General features: G+C 37.7%; 1 protein-coding gene across 2 annotated transcripts in view; it reads right to left on the bottom strand.

Moving 5' to 3' along the window:
- LOC131682127 (protein madd-4) overlaps positions 1–18,045 on the bottom strand; it is a 789,972-nt gene that overhangs the window by 30,008 nt on the left and 741,919 nt on the right. The window contains exons 11-15 of one of the 2 annotated variants that reach the window (XM_058963362.1): positions 14,011–14,226; positions 13,489–13,950; positions 12,852–13,436; positions 12,693–12,789; positions 12,305–12,436 (exon numbers count right to left, since the gene is read on the bottom strand). In XM_058963362.1, coding sequence (XP_058819345.1) covers positions 12,305–12,436; positions 12,693–12,789; positions 12,852–13,436; positions 13,489–13,950; positions 14,011–14,226 — 1,492 coding nt within the window. The remainder of the gene's footprint in view (positions 1–12,304; positions 12,437–12,692; positions 12,790–12,851; positions 13,437–13,488; positions 13,951–14,010; positions 14,227–18,045) is intronic. The other variant, XM_058963363.1, reaches the window with a different exon arrangement.

The raw sequence follows: 18,045 nt of genomic DNA, 5'->3' as shown, positions 1-18,045 counted from the left end.
ATTATTTAACGGGAATTTTTTTGATGTCAGTATAGTCACCAACGCGTAAGTAAATTATTTATAGCACGATTTGTGGCCAATGTAAAATTAATCACACGCATAATTTTACACAATTGGTCGAATTCCCTTTATGTGCAGTATAGTTAGCAAAATTTTACATAAAATTTTTTTTCTGTGTAATCTTTCTATGAACAAAACGTAGACGTAAGCATATACTTCAACAGTTTCGTCCCCAACAAACAATATTGTGGGGTGAACTAAGCTAGGTAATTCATGTTAGTCGATTCGGAAATCCTTACACTCTTCCACAATTTTGAAATCTGCTTCGATACTACCAAAGTCACGATTGAACGAATTATGCTACCTTGTGACAACTAAACCCACACACCTAGAAAAAATAGTGTAAATTTACGTCTCCTGACCCTGACATATACGAGCATCAAAAATGACTTAGTTTTACGTTTGATTTTAATTTTACATGACGTTTAATTTTGTAAATCATGTAATTTTACTCCACATACAGCGTTTGTTCTGAATGGTAGGAAGTGTAATTTTATGTTATTGCGCATGTAAAGTATATGTTTCATGTAAAATTAAACGGAACACGGCAATGTTCCGTCATTTCGTAAATTACGGTTTGATGAATTGTTTCATGTTTGCAATTATGTCAACGATAAAATTCAGATTTTTTTGGTGTGCAGACAATAATCGCATTTTCAACTGTAGAGCTTCAAGGTGTTTCTGAACTAAACTGACTAGTACCTATTCAGATTAACTGTAATTATCAGCTGAAATTATCAATCAAGAGCTGAGAGATAAAAGTTTCCTGATATACAGCGCAAAGTAATACAGTTTTTTTTTTCTGAAACCTCTGAGAAGAGTGCTAAGTGACCATGAAAACACATCGTAGATAGTAAGCCGCATCAATTAATCAAACTATTACAAGTGGCCGAAACAGCACAACGAAACATAAAAACCATTCAACCCATGTAACTGTAAAAATGAAACAAAAAATAACAAAACAGAACGAACAGCTAAAACCAGCCGATAAAAATTTACACCCAACACACAGAGACTGTGTTAACACGGGTGGAGCTGGATAAGGGATACCACCTCGTTTCATATAGGTTGGTGGGTACAGCAGCAACAACATTCGACTGACCAACTGGAGGTTGGGAGAAAAGTTGCCGCTTTGTTCTCGGCAGGCACGGTGATGGTTTTAATTTAGACATCAACGATGAACGGACATGTGTGCACAATACACATGAAGTATGAAAGTGAAAAAATGGCACTAAACTGGTGGTAGGGTGGTGTCAAATTGGAAAATTCTGCCACATTCTGTGGCTTTTTTCAGTTCTATAGTTATCGTCGCATAATATTTTGAGGTCTCAGAAACCTATGCTATAAAAATCGATGCTGGCCTCGCTGTGAACAAAGTCATTGAATATTTACAATTCGATGATTGATTACAGTCTTCTGGAATACTGCTAAAATATTCGAGGTTTACACATATTTCAAACTTGACATTTTGTAATCACCTGATTTTTTAACATCACTGCATAATTTCATGAGTATTGAATGAATTTTTCTTTCTTAAATAAGTCGGCACTTCAATATTTTATGATGCTTGATTTTCTCATTTTCTCCCGTTGCAACGCATTGTGTTGATCAGCAATATTAGCAATATATAAAATAGGCATATTTCGAAAAAAATTTCATTATGCAATGAAGAGTTGAATTCAAATTCTGTCAAATGGGATTTATAATTTTAAAAATATTGTTTTCAAGAATTTGATCACAAGATGGCGGCTGTGCAGTATTTTCCTCCCGCCGAGTATTTTTTGGAAAGGGTCCACGGTCGGAAATCAATCTACTGCAATTTTTACCATGAGTTAAAAACCGAAGTTTTTTTTCGATTTCTTGGAACGATAACAAGCGATTTTTTCCAATATTTTGATTTTTCGTGTCATTGAAAAATATGCGATGCAAAATTAAAATCCTACATCACTGTAAAAAGCGATTTTGAATATACTAGGCACATTTCAGATCGATCATCTATCATTTGATCGAGATACATTTCCGGCCAAACAAAAATAAAAGTGATTTAGAGAAAAACGCGGTTAAAGTTTTCAGTACAGTTTAGGTTCAGTAACAAACGTTGTGGTGGAAATGAAAATTTGAAAATTTATATATTATTGTCGCCTTCCATTAACATTTAATCAAAAGGTCCTTTCGACCAAGTGATATTTCGCCAAATGACATATACGGTCTAATAGCTTTTCACCAAACAGCATTCGTACAAATAGTTTTTAGCCAATCTTAAATTTAGGATCTGTAACATTTAATATCCTTAGAAAAGATCAACTAGCAGCCATAAGTGCAGTAACGATGAATTAAATATGTTAGTTTCGTATCTTTCTCGAAATAAATATTTTCATGAATTACCAAGTAAATTGTCCCAAATCGTTAACTTTTAATAAGCCCAATTAAACAGTTTCCAATTGACAAACAAACGAAAATAATAATCGTTTTTTCGACTTCTGCAGGAATTTGGCCTAGTTACTTCTCTTTGCGGTGCATCATTAATTCAGAACTGAATCCACGCTACGCAGATACAATAGCTTCATTTGCGCACCACAGCTAATTAATATTGATGCGAAATCTGGCGTTCAATATGTTGTGCATTACATTATTTTGCCTATTTTGTTCTGTTTTTTTTTCAACCAAACTTATCCCATTCAATAGGAGTGAGCAGGAAAATAAAAATAGATGATTCGCTTTTAATCTATTATGCATAGGTAAAATGGAAAATAAACCATATAAACGTGTGCAAACAAGCGGCAGGTAATACCATATGAACAATTACAAACACAATTAATATTGTATCTGAATTTGAGTGCCGTTCCTAGATTTGGGAAGTAGCTTAATTCGTTCACTGAAATGATTTGTGATATTTGCAGAATAAATTTAATAAATGCAATTGACGCCATAGCCAGAAATAAAATTTAATCGAATTTTGTCATTTATGGTTTCAAATATTGTTGCTGCCCAGAATTAAAAAAAAAACTAAGCGAATTTTTGAAAAGCCCAACGATCCATCTCTGAGCCGGTATTAGTCACAACTTGAGAGTCTGCTTCAAATTTGAACCAAATCCAACAAGTACAGCTACCGAACCAATTTGCTTGAAGTCGATATGAGATTTTTCAACAGTTTCCATGGAGAAAACCTACTTGATCGCATTTTCGCTGCAATACTGTAAACTATAATACATTAGATGCATTTCTTTCCTTGAATATTTTAGTATAAATTAATGTGGAAGGCAATTCCTGATCATCATGGCAGCGACCATCTGCGAATTGTAATTACTATTGCTAACGGTTCAAGGGCACTAAATACAATGAATGTTTCGAATTACCTCACACGAAATATTGATTGGAAGAGCTTCGCGTGTGTTATATCCGACAAAATAGAGTCCACACAAGAGCTTCTTCGGGAGGAAGAGTACGGGTTCTTGGCTCTATTGATTTTCGACATCGCGTTTCAAGCTTAGATGGTGGAGTTCTTACTTACTTTCTTAGCGTACAACTACAAAGCTCCAGAGCCTCACAGAATCAAATTCAAGTTGTTGAAGAATCTGCCAGATGCTTATTGAATTTATTCAATAACTTTCTTGATTGTAACAAATCGTTTGTGGGACAAACGGCTGGAAACACGTCAGTAATATCGCCATCAAAAAACTACGAAAACCAGTTTTCGAACTAGTAACGACCGATTGCAATAATGCTGTCCGGGTAAATTGATCAAGAAAATTATCTTGTTTCGCCTCGACAACTGGGTCGAAGCAAAGCGATTGATTTTAATGCATGTGTTTTACAGGCAACAAAAAACAAATTCGGCAGAACGCGCTTTAATTATTCGCATGGTGATTTATCTACATTACGATTTAGCTAGATGGGCCTTCCCCAGGGCCCATGCCTGAGCTCCTTACTCTACAAATTTTACGTGAATGAGATTGACGAATACCTTGTCCACTCTTGCACACGAAGGCAGCTAGCCGATGATATTGCACAGTGGTCCGAATCCAGAAACAAAACATTTGTGACCAAACTACTGGTAACCTTACATGTTTTCGGAACAAATAATCTGTGTCAATAAGGGCATCTTTTAAAATTGGTGACATTAGGGACAGATTCGAGATAGCGAGTTATGAGTATTTTTAACAAAAAACACAACCTTTTCAAACATTGATATCTCAAAATTGAGCAAGTCAAATTGATTTCTTATTTTTGCATTCGAAAGACCACAATTGATAGTATAAAAAAATCCAAAAAAAATTAAAAGCATTAAAAGTAAAACGGTCAGTGTAACCCAGCAACTATTTTTAAAATATGATCAGATAGATAAACAAAATCTCAAATAAAGCTGCCCGAGAGTGACGAAGGGTCCGCCAAGTTGTAGTTTCCAAAGTATTTCGTTCCGTCTGAGCCGCGGAAAACCTACCCAGCACTACGTCGTAGTGTGGCGAAGGGCCGCTGAATTATTATTCTAGTCCCAGCCGTGTTATAATCCACCTCGGAAGCGGAAAATCTTCCCAGTACCCTACCCAAGTGTGGCGAAGGGCCCACATATGCTGTTAATTTTGTGAGAAAACTAACGACTGTTGGTGGAGTTCTTTTTATAGGGGTTATGTTCGGCTTCCAGTCTTTGAAATATATAACAAACGGAATATTTACTTATCATCCGACGTTTCGGCTACACGTATTGCGCCTTTCTCAAGGAATTAAGCTAGTTACCGTGTTATCGTCAAGCACACCTTCGTATATTGGTGCAATTGTCATATTTAGCTGTTTTTACGTATTACCACTGACTTACGTACGTGGCAGTTTAATAATTATCCGAAAACGGTCCGTAAACGAAGAAAACTATTTGTGTTTGCTGTTTCTGTATCCACTTATGACATAAGTTCTCCATTCAGTAAAAAATTTCCTGTCGTATTGCCATGATTGGAATTGCCTCCGCTGGGTAATGGCTTATTAATTAGAATGCCCATTTTTTCCTTCAACAATTTCCGTATGTCTATTTGCCGAAGATATTTTCTTTCATTAGTCTCTCCCACATACCACTTTGTTTCATCTCAAGATGTCGTCATCGTCACCCGATTCTTCATATTTCCTTTCGATCATGCCCATAGAGTAAGGCGGGATAAAAAAGGGCGCATCTGACTTTTTGAAGCATAGGTACAAGCGCTAGAACCTGGGAACTTTGGTTAAATCAGGATCTGTAAATCTACAATACCCTAAAAATCTTCAACATATATTTGATTTGATGAAAAATGTTGCGTAATTTTCGTAACAATTAAATAAGTTAAAAAACGGACTAGTAGGGCAAAAGTGCGCATTGTACATCCGCCTCAATAAAAAGGCGCAAGTAAGGCTTTTTATATAAAAATTTAACTAATTATTTCATGAATTAAAAAGGGACCAACATCTTCCATAACTGCGAGCTCACCGGTCAAAGGAAGACTGAAATGCGTGGCTCAGGAAAAAAGCATCAGCATAACTGGTTCCAAGGCAAAACATAGAGTGCCGAATGCTCAGAGTAATTAGAAAAGAAACGAAAAAGAATGAATAAATAAATAACGATATATTTCAAATATAAATAGTATATTCGCAAAAATTCTTGCAGTGATCAACCCAACTACATATGAAAAATAATGAGGTTACAAGGGGTGACAGTTTGATCATGAAAGACATTGTCTAAAAGATAAAACATCGAACAACAATCCAACATCAACCGAGGCAGTAAATAAAATTTATCAATGTATGAATTCAGCGATTGTTGAAACCGTTCAGCTAGCATCGTGCGTCGTTTCTTCTCATCTTCCTCGTCTGCCGATGGATTATCTGGCAAGAGAGGCCTATGCTCTTCCGCCTTCTCTAACCACCTCGGCCCTTGCCACCAGAACGTATTCAGAACGATGTCGTTTGGCGAAATACCCCGATAAATAGGATCTGTAGGATTCTGGATACCAGGTACGTGACTCCATTTTGATCCTGGTTCCTCCAGCCGAGGAATCGTCTAACATTTTAATGGGGCAACCTTTGATTTTGAGGTCAAAAGCCTGACCTTTACCTCGCCGGCTGCATTCGCACTCCTGATATACAGACATGCACCGTATGCCAATGGATTTCCATAGATACCGCGCTTGGAATGATAATACAGCGGCCGATACGGATCTCGTTGAACAGTGGAAGTTGTTCATAATACTTTCTCCAGGCCTTCCCTACCGTTCGAGATACCGGTTACTGGTATCCAATTCAGTCCCATGAAGGTCTGAATCCAAAACAATGCCTTCAGATGATCGGATGGCGAGCTTTTCCTCCCCGATTCCATTTAGTAAACGAAACTTCCCCACTTGGCGTCATTGCTTCTAGCTGTGCTCGCACATTAATTGCAGTTTTTACCTCGTCTGCTTCTGGAAAGACGTCACCCATATAGGTGTCCCGGATGGCTGCCTTGACCGCTAGTGGATACCGCTCCTCTTCATCCAGCGCTAATTGCAGCGGTCGGTCTCCTGGGAAAACGTTGATTTGTCGGAACATCTTTTGCAAGTCGAACACGAGCATGATTTGTTTTGTCCGACTGCGTAGAATAATGGAACGGAGGTCCCCCTGTATCACTGGCCCCACCAGAAACGCGTCGTTTTGTGATAGTCTGGAAGAAGTCTTGCAGAAGTCTTCGAATACCACCCATACCTTGGTAGTGGTACTGGAATCTTTTACCACTAGATGGTTCGGCAAATACCACCGTTTAACTGAATCTGAACTTCTTCGATCTTCCGCATATGATCTAGATGCAGATAGTCCTCCATAAAATCAGTATACTGCTTCCGTAGATTTTCATCCCTTGCCAACCTACGCTCGGTTCCCTGAAGATGACGGATCGCGATGTCCCTTGACTCGCCTTAGGCTGGGATAACGTCTTCTTCTTAGGTAGGGAGACCGGCCGGTTTTATCCCTTTTAACCGTGTACCCACCGCTTTCATCCTTTTTAACCGTGTTCAAAAACAACTCTTCACAGCGTTTCTGTTCCAGTGAAAATGTGTTACCAGACTCGACTTCCTCACAAGACCAAAATCGAGACATCATCGCTTCCAAATCCTCCGTTGTCGACATATTGTAGTTGATGTGCAGGGATCGACTAGAAACCGAAAATCCTGCGCATACGACCTAGCCGAATACGGAATCATTAACAGTTATGTGTCTAACAAAAAAAACACCTTTAACAGGCCAACGAGGGTATCCGGGTACCCACAAATTGAAATGCTCATAACTATGGCCTCCCTCAACCGATTTAGACACTTTTAGATATTTTGGATTCAGGAACTCGTCCACTTTTTAATTCTGTACAATAGAACCGGAATAATAAATCTGGTTTTTGGTAATCCGGATTTTCCGGAGTAATGTTCCAGTACTAGGATACGATTTGTAAATTTTAATAATGTACTAGCAATATGAGTATCAAAACTCTTCAAATTGTCTCGGAAGTCTGTTTTTTATTGTTACGGGACCCTATGGCAATTTGAAAAATGGAATTGGAATGGAATGGCCACTCACGGCCCCACAGGAACCTGCTCCGGAATGTTCGTTCCGGGGTCAAATCACCAAATGGTTCCAAAACCACGAGATACAGCCTACTGATGCAATTCCAAGATTTTTGATACCCATATTGCTAGTATTTCATTGAAGTTCACAAATAGTACCCCAATACTGGAACCTGCTTCCGGAAACCCGGATTCCCGGGAACCGAATGAAGTAACCCGATTCATTTTTACCAAGTCCAAAAGTGGATGAGTTCCTGAATCCAAAACGGCCAAAAGTATCGAAATCGGTTAGATATTACCTTAGTTACGGGCATTTTAGTTTTGTGGGTACCCGGGTACCCACGTCGGCCTGTTACGTAGTAAAAAAAATCAGGAGCCCCTCCTCACTCCCACCCTTACTATATCAACAATATTATTAACCCAAAAGCTTGACTTAGTGAAGTTCTAAGATGTCACAAAGTTTCAATTTCCAGCTATGGATAAAACATAGGAATTTAATTAATTGAAACTTAAAAAGGTACCCGGGTACCGCGTCGGACACACAGGGGTTAAGAGTCGGCAGCTGTTTCCCCAGGGAAATTCTCCTTACGGTTTCGAAGAAATCTAAAAACACTTCGACCCCGAGTACAAGATCCACCACGTTTGAAAAACGCAGGATCAGCCAACTGGATATTGTCCGGAATTGCCCACATATCGATGTTGATAATGGTGGTTGGAAGATTAACCGTTAACTTTGGAAGGATTAGGAAGCTCAACTCTCAGGAGTATTGAGACACTCGAGACCGTATGCTTTGTTTGACCTTGGTAGCTGCTTGTCCGATTCCGACGATAGAAAAATCCACTCAATTTCGAGTTACGTTCATGCGTTGACTTAATCGCTCAGTCACAAAGTTGCTTTCCGATTATGAATCTAAAAGCGCACGCGTCGGAAACCGATTGCCATCATCGTCCTCGATCACGACGACTACTGTAACCAGAAGAACCTGGGATGAATACTGGTGATCCGCACCAGCAAGCAAAAGTTCTGTGTCTGCCACATTAGCCACTTGTAATGAATATGTGGCTTTTCTTTTGTCGGTTCTCACGGTAAAGAGGAACAAGTCTGTCTTTGCCAGGGTGGACTTGAGTGGTTCGTAGTTATGCTGCCTAAGCTCGACCCCCATCAGCAGAAAACAAAAGTTAAGGTTGAACAGAGAAGGGGCGAAAATTGAAAACGAAAAAAGTAGTTTTTGTCCACACCGTGTGTTAGATCTTCATAAAAATAAATCAGCAGTACTGTAACAACATTTTACATAAGCAGATTAATTTGCCCGTAAGGTATTAAGCCTGTTCTAATGACCCTGCTACTTCTAGTTTTCTGATCTGTATACTTTACATCCTTGCTCTCACTTGAGTACTATGACTCTAACTTTTCCTACTCAGTAATCTCTAGCTAATTGAATGTTGTTAAAATATAAAAATTAATTGGATTTTCAGGTTAAAATCCCTTATGAACAATTAAAGTAACTTTGACCACATTGGCCACCTATGACGGTTCTTGATTCCTTAGGGGACTCGCCAAGTTCCTAAAATAATACCACACCTAATTCCCAGCGAATTTGTGATCGATTTTTACAAACTTGATTTCAAATGAAATACACCGTAATCCTATTGACTGCTATTGAATTTCATTCGGTTCTGACTTTTGGGTTCGAAGTTATAGGTTAGTAGTTAATTAGTCAAACTGGAATTTCCAATATAAACCATTACAATCGTAATACCTTAGAAGCTACAAATCTATTGAAATCGTCACTCAATTGCATCGATTCGCAGTTCTAAATTACTGTTTGCTACTCATATTCTTTGAATAGTTTGTCAACTATGTACAATTCCGGAAGTCCTGGCTCTTGGAATATCCCATAATTAAAATCATATCGATTCTTCGTTGATGACTGAACCGATTTTCTCAAACCAAGTCTCGAATGCAAGGTATAATATCTAGTCGAGTGTTGTATTGCCCCTCCCCCCATACCCTTTCACCTGCACCCTCCATCACTCCTCCCCACCATTTGGACCGCCCGCACACCTCCATTCCCTACATCAATATCGCATACCGAAATAAGATAAAAGATTTCTAACGCATCCTCCACTCACTCTATTAACCCGTCATCCCCTCCACTTCCAAACCCATTCCCCAAAGCATTTTAAAATAGGATCACATGAAGATAGCATTGAACTCATGCTGATTAGGCTAATTAAATATTATGCTTTTTTATTTAAAGTGTGTCAGTTTCGATATTTGTGGTAGTCGTGGTGCTAAGTATAATAATGATGTAATTGACATTTCTACAAATATATTGAACATAACCAGCTAATGAATCATATTTAGGATAAATGAGAAAGACACAATCGCACCATTAGGTGGATTAAACTAGGTTTTTCTGTTAAAAATCAGCTATCTACTGGATTGCATGCTGAATTTCTTCTGATACAATGTACAAAAAAATTACCAGGATTGTAAAGATTATATCAAGAAAATACATGGGTATCCCATTCATATGGCTCAATGAAAATGTAAATCTTGAACAGCGTATTTCTCGAAAAACTGTTTTTCTACATCGGACTCTTATGCTTTAATTGGCAGTATACCTTTAATTTGAGACTTAAATAGACTTAAATGGGTTAAATAGGGTTTAGTTATGAGACAGTGAGCCTGAATCACAGATCTCAACCATTTAGAAAATATTTAAGAAATTTGGCATCATTTATATAGCAATATGAATCCGGTTTACGTGGGAACTTGATGTGTGACCACGATCTTCAACCCATAACTGTAGAACCAGAACTTCGATCTAGATAAAATTCATTAGTAGCTTATGGCAACACCTCTCTTTTGACAACAGTTGTTACGGCATTTTTAATTAGCAAGGGACTGGAAGGTGAAGTATATTTCTCAATATTAAGAGCCATAGTACTCAAGGGAGAGCAAGGAGTTGAAGGGAAAAAGTTTAGAAAAGCGTGGAAGGATCATATATGCAAGCTTCGAGCTTACCGGCGACTTAACTTTTTGTCTGCTACCGTAGGACTCAAGATCTTTTGGCAGTAGAAATGCGAATCGCCTGAGTTTACGGCATCTCCGGACAAGCGTAAATTAACTTCATGCTGTCGGAACCGACTCTCTTTTGAGCCTAACTTTGTTTAAATCGTCCTACCCATCTCTGTGAAAAGTGAGTGACGTTATAAAATACATAGACATACAAGCATTTGTCGAATTCGTCGAACTGATTTGAGTGGTATGTATATGGGACTTGGCCTTTCGGGTATCGGTTAAAGCGTTGATTGTTCGAGTTATTGCATATCCTTTCTATGAGATAGGTAAAATGTGTAATAGTATGTTAGTCCAACTTACCATTCGTTCTCGTGAAGTAGTTTGTAAAATTATGAAATATTCATGAATTCGTGGACTTTTCAATGATTCCCACAAATCGTGTTTGTAAGTACACAATTCACAAAACAAGATACCGCGAATCACTCATACCTTTTTGAATCAGTTAATATTTTCACATTACTTCGAGTAAAATCAAATAGTCATCAAAAGGCGATGAGTAATTACAAATATTATCATAAAACTTCTGAAAGCAAAAACATCCACATTTCTCCACGTGTTAAATTAGATAGTAAGTTAAAGAATCAAATATCACATTATGAACAAGAATCAAAACAAAAACTAAACATGTCCATGGAACAACCACTGTAACCTAACCAAACATTCGAATGCATATTTTTGGGTCAAACTAGTTTTTTGGAAACACAGTTTCATGAATATGAGGGTCATTATTCATAATTTCAGGGACTTGGTCATGATTTTCGTGAATCGTTTAGTTCACGAAATCGTGATTTTTCATGAATTTAAGAACGGACTTTTTTCACAACAACTTAGATTGTCATTGTAATCAATAATAACAGATGAATAATCCCTTACGATTTGAATAAGGTTGGAGCATATTAAAATGAAAAAAAAAATGACAATTCATTGTCAGCGAAATAAGATGGAAAAAATTATGGTGACAGTTTTGATATTCCATCAGCAGCGAGCGAATCCCAATTAACAATACTGGTTTTATAGCACACTACAAGTGCATTCTAAGTTTTAAGAAGGGCTTCTGTAGTGACATAAAACCCCAATTGTTACTAGGGATGTCTGGCTGCTTACACGGTGTTCATTTTGTACGTACGACTTCACATATGATACATATATCACACCGCTCCTATCGATTTCGAATGTAGTACTGTACTAGATATATGAATGTTCATGCAGTTAATATACATAACACAACCATGCATAAAAGTGTTAAAAGTGTGAATACCTAAAAAGTAAAGTATGTGAGTATTGTTTTCTTAGCGATAAGGATATCTTAATCGTGTGACTAATTTGTGCAGACGATTTTCATAAACAATGCATTTTTCATATTCGTTTTAACTCAATTCATAATTCCCAACGGTAATCGAACAAATCTCACATACTTTGCACTTGGTACGGAGAAAGATTCACATGCGGTGGAAAATCGAACATTCAAGGTTAAATATGCAACTCGTATTTGTAGTTGAACACTACTAACTAATGAAACAAAACCGAGTTCCGCCTAGGATCGGTCCTAACAGAAAAGACATGATTGAAACATGATATAAATTGACATTTCGGGGTAACCTGCCCATCTCACCTGCAGGCTTGCCAGCAGATGCTGAAAGTGTGGCATCGGCATCGTCCGGGTACCGGAACTGGACGCAGCTGCCGCATCGGAAGCCACCGTGCTGTCCGAGGCAGTCATTTGCGAATGAGATCTCAACAACTCCTTGGGGGTAGGAAATTCGATTGGTGGCGCAGTATAATTTCAAATTTGCCCCAGAGGAGGTTTTAGTGTCAAAGCCAGGCGAAGGAGCATTTACAGGATAGTCAACGTGGATAGTGTACCAAGAAAAGATATATTTGGTTGTTGGAAAAGTGAAAGAAGGAAATGATTAGTTACTATTAGCGTTTGTTAATTTCAAAAGCAACTATGGCGACTAAATTCTGGCAGAATAGAGATAGGATTTTTCATCTATACTCACCTCGTCTTCCATCACACTGCTCTCGGCATTCTGAACGGTGTCAGATGGTTGTCGTTGTCGGTTCTTCCCTCGTGTCCGTTCACGGTTTCTTCTACCACTGCTCAAAGGATGATTCGAAATGATACATAATCGTTAGATAAACTCGAAAGTAAAACGTACCTTTTTTCGTCGTCACCGTTCTGTGACACTACGTATGAGTGATCCCTCAGGGCGTTCAAATCCGCTCCGTCTCGATGGCTTTCATTATCCTCACTGTGGCTATCGACACCGCCTGGTTTCGGCTTCACCGCCAGTCGGAGATCGGCGTGGCTTAATCCGGCGTGACAAGTGTACACGCCTGCTTCGCGAAATGTTACATCCAAAATTCGTAAAGCACCCTTCTTCGAAATTTTGATTTTCTTTGACTTGACCAGTGGTGTTTGATCCTTGCTCCACTTTATCTTGGTCCGGTTAAACCGTTTCACTGGACATTTTATTTTGATTTGCGTTCCAAAGAAAACTGTCGCCGCACCGCCAATTTTCAATGTAATTTTATTCTTTTTGGGATCATGCTGTATGAACGTAGAATTCGTGCCCGCAATTGGTGGTCTCTGGTCTTCGGGTGCACAGGCCTTACTGTTGCAGGGCTTCTTGTCTGGAGGCTTACTGCTGGGACACATCGATGCAGGTCGTTCCACTTTGTGCTCCTGTGCCATGATCTGTTTGCATTCGACGCGACGTTCCTTAATGCCTCCTCCACAAGGTCTAAAAATAGCGGTTTTATTATTTGAATTATCAAGATTGACCAAAAACATACTTCGAACATTTGCTCCAATCGGAAACCTCCCACCGAACTGGACAATCGATAATGTTGCAATACTGTCGATCCGGTTGGGGTTTCGTAGTGCACATACTGTTAGGCACGATCATCGTATTCTCACCACCTCGCGTTACCTCGTGGATGCAAGTTACTTCTCGTGTTTGAATCCCGAACCCGCAGGATTTGGAACACGGTGTAAATTCCGAGTAATTCCACCGCGGTGGACATGGAATATCGTTACAGGTTCGTATCCGAGCTTCCGGTTTGGTTTCTGGTGAACAAAGAAACGGAGAAACGATCTTCCCCGTATCGTCTCGAATGCAGTTGATTATCAGCTCCTCGACTCCACCTAAACAAGATGCACTACAGCTGGTATAGCCTTCCTCCCGCCAAGAGTAGGTCTTTCCCGGCACGGCTGCTTGAACTTTTATCCCATCTAAGTTCTGTCGATTGCCGTCCCTAGAAAATAAAAATTGAATATATCTCACGCTCAAATTAGGATAGTATAGCTATCCATACTTTAGGTAAGATTCTTCAAAATTGTGTGAATACGAGCACGGTTCCATCACACATCGTTCCACCTCGTCCAGGGGTTTGTAGGCATGACACAGAGAGTCATTCAAAATGGCAACGCGTTTGGAAAACTCAAGGAAGATCTTACACCGGAACGGCTTACGCCGGATTCCCTCGCCGCAGGTAACGCTGCATGGGGACCACTCAGTGTCCTGGATGAATCTGTAAAAGGCAAGAATCTAGTTTTATTGGACGATCGTGTCACGAACTTCTAAATTTATTAACCAAAGATAGATATTGGTTGCGACTCTTTATTTATTAAATAGGTAGTTCAGTAAAGTAGTAGGGGAACATGGGGAGACTTGACCAGGTTTTCAGCTAAAATTGCATAAATCTCTAAAAAAGCCTTCAATCCCCCAAAAATCATCCAGATATAATGCGCAAAGTTATTGCGCGTCTTCATGATTTTTGCAGAATTTTTAATTTAATTTTTGAAAAGTTACAAAAGTTTTTCTGTGATCGTTTTTTTCTGGTCAAGTCTCCCCATTGCGGGGAGACTTGGCCAAGGCGTGGGGAGACTTGACCAAGAGAATTTTGAAAAATCATAACAAAAAATAATGACATAAAACATACTGTAATTATTTTTTTCCCTATTGTCGAGATCCTTAGGTAGCAGTAAAAAATATAAAAGAGTTGCATTTGATGAATTTTGATTTTTTTTAAATGCATTTCTTTTTAAGGATTAACTGTACTGCTTGCATTGTATGTTCACACGTCACGAAATCAGTTCTACTATTGCTAACTTTGCTTACAAATTTTAAAATATAAAGACTTATGTTTGGGGTGGGATTTTTTTATGGCGTGATTAACATTAACAGTAGGTACCAAAGCATAATAAATATTAGGAATTTTGTATCTTTCTTCAGCTGATCGCCACTTGGTCAAGTCTCCCCATAAAATCTTGGTCAAGTCACCCCAACATTAGTTATTGCGTTCAATTTCATGCGAATTCTAGTAATAACTATTCCAATGTTCCAGTTTATGTAAAATCATTTCACTACTTCACAAGGATTAAGATGGTATATTAGTCCTTTAATAGTAATTAGTAGTCGAGTAGATATTTCCATACAAAGTTTGATAAAAAATTACATCATTTATTGCAAATTTATTAATCATGTAATATTTTCTGCAAGGAAAGGATTTTTCGTTCCAAACTTTCAAAATTACCTTAAGGGATCGAAACAAGTATAAAAATATTTTTGAAAAAAAATTAAGAATCGAATAGAAGACGCCATAGCCGAAAATAGAATTTTGCGCTTGGTCAAGTCTCCCCATGTTCCCCTACACATTAACATAGAAATGACGAATGTTCATAATTTTGTGCAGAAAGAATTTATTCTTTGCCAAACAATAGTAAAATTATGTCGGCGAAGTTTGATCGAGTTACATATTGACCAAATTTTGCAGTCTTCTGTTTATATCCTGTAGGACTTAAAATGTTGATTTCTACTCTACGATGAATGATGCACATTTGTCTTTTCACTGCATCTTTCATTGCCTAAAAAGCAAAACAGAAAAGGCAATTAGGGGATGTCCATATTAGTAACATTTTGTTCCAGCGAAATCCAAAAATATCCATTAAATTGGATCAAATATGAAAAAAAATCATTTTCATCACATTTGATGATGTCAGTATAGGGTCCGGCACTCGAAGTATAACCAATCGAAAAGGCCGTAAATTCGCATCTGGTGAATTCGAGAGCCATTGTGTGGTCGAAATGAAGTTTGGAACGATGGTTTTTAGACATCCCCGGTGCCGAGTCTTGTTGAAACGTCCATGGCTTGCGACCGAAATACTTTCCCGATACTATGTCACATTTATTTTGAAGCCTGGCTCGATGAAAACGATTGGAGAACGCCCTGCGGTTATAGCGGCCCAAACCATGAATTTAGGCGGGTGCTGCTTTTTGTCAGAAAACACAATGTTCAAAATTGGACCTCTTTCGACTAATCGAAGCTGCTCTCTCAACACGGTCGGATTTTTAAGTTCGTTACCTATTTGATTGGTACGTCATCGTGAATTTCTTCACTTTTCGAACCATCTTGGGTGACATTTCAATCTTTGGATAACCACTTCCATGGCGTTTTGCGATGGTAACAGTTTTATTGTAAAAAGTTATGATGCGTAATATTAAGGTGTTTGAGCTCACGAACAATCTGGTTGTTATTTTTCAGCTAAATATAAAGCAGTCGCACTATTTCGTTTGAATTCAATCAGAGATCACTTTTTTGCGTTCACTTTCGGTAAAATTCGTTTGTATGCTTGTAAACAATACTTCTAACTGTCATTTATAGACAGCTGATGGCAGTGCGACAGTTGCGCGAACGGTTTGAAATAGGTTACACTTCATTCGATTTGTAATAAAATGAAACCGGTTTCAATGCTGCTTTATTCGGTTCTTCCTGTAGCTGGTTTGTGAAAAATCGTGAACTGCTTATAAATGCAACAGGGTTTGCTTCTGATTATTGTTATAGTTCTGCCCGTACGGTTTTAGTTGATTATCTTATGTAATGTGCGTTTTTTGGGCTTCGTTTTTTTAATCCGTTATTGCGATCCCCCACGCACAAATAAACAAATAAAAAAAAATAAAAAAATTAAAAATAAAAAAATAAAAAAAAAATAAAAAAATAAACAAATAAACATATAAGCAAATAAACAAATAAACAAATCAACAAATAAACAAATAACAAATCAACAAATAAACAAATAAACAAATAAACAAATAAACAAATAAACACATAGACAAATAAACAAATAAACAAATAAACAAATAAACAAATAAACAAATAAACAAATAAACAAATAAACAAATAAACAAATAAACAAATAAACAAATAAACAAATAAACAAATAAACAAATAAACAAATAAACAAATAAACAAATAAACAAATAAACAAATAAACAAATAAACAAATAAACAAATAAACAAATAAACAAATAAACAAATAAACAAATAAACAAATAAACAAATAAACAAATAAACAAATAAACAAATAAACAAATAAACAAATAAACAAATAAACAAATAAACAAATAAACAAATAAACAAATAAACAAATAAACAAATAAACAAATAAACAAATAAACAAATAAACAAATAAACAAATAAACAAATAAACAAATAAACAAATAAACAAATAAACAAATAAACAAATAAACAAATAAACAAATAAACAAATAAACAAATAAACAAATAAACAAATAAACAAATAAACAAATAAACAAATAAGCATAAGCATAAGCATAAGAGATCGCCCGTAGTTGCTACTCCGTTATTGACCAGAACCAAATTAGGTTGCAAAATGTTGATTGGAACAACATGCTTGGGAATAACATGATGAGCCACATTGTACAATCTATTCCGATCCCTGCATGCTGATCAATACCGACGCCGGCTACGTCCGAATGCAGATCTTCTGGGGAAGGAAGGAATGTTAGTCCGATACATGTTGCTACTAGAGACCGAGGAATCCTCTGCATCTCCACATGTATCACGGGAAGGGGAGAGTTGTTAGTAAGTGTGCCAATAGCGTTATCATGTAATAATTGCTCTGGGCAGCCGGCTGCCGAGAATTTGGGAAATTTATCATTTGTTGTATTAATACGATTAGCAAAATAAGCAACTTGAACTCCGGATAGCCGGCTATAAGGAGTACTGCTTATATTTTTTAATAATATTCAATCACGCGACGAATTTATTCGTGGTTTCTATCGTGTCGGTGCTGATTTTACCCGGCGTTCATCAGACTCTTCCATAGGTGTCGCGGAGTTGGTAGTTTGGAAGGAAATAGGGTCTAGGATTCGCTCCAAGCAAGCGATGCGACCTGTAAAGCATAGTTTATTAGTGATCATCCATAAATGACGTAGCATTTTTTGAGCAATTTTTACCAGCCCCCTCCCCCATCGTAGCATTTCGTCAGAAACCTCTAAATACCCCCTGGTAATTACGTAGCTTGACGGTAACTCTCCCCCCCTGTCC

This window comes from Topomyia yanbarensis, chromosome 2 (assembly GCF_030247195.1).
Source record: "Topomyia yanbarensis strain Yona2022 chromosome 2, ASM3024719v1, whole genome shotgun sequence".
NCBI lineage: Eukaryota > Metazoa > Arthropoda > Insecta > Diptera > Culicidae > Topomyia > Topomyia yanbarensis.
The sequence above is the reverse complement of the archived record's forward strand: the minus strand, read 5'-3'. Positions and strand labels throughout refer to the sequence as shown.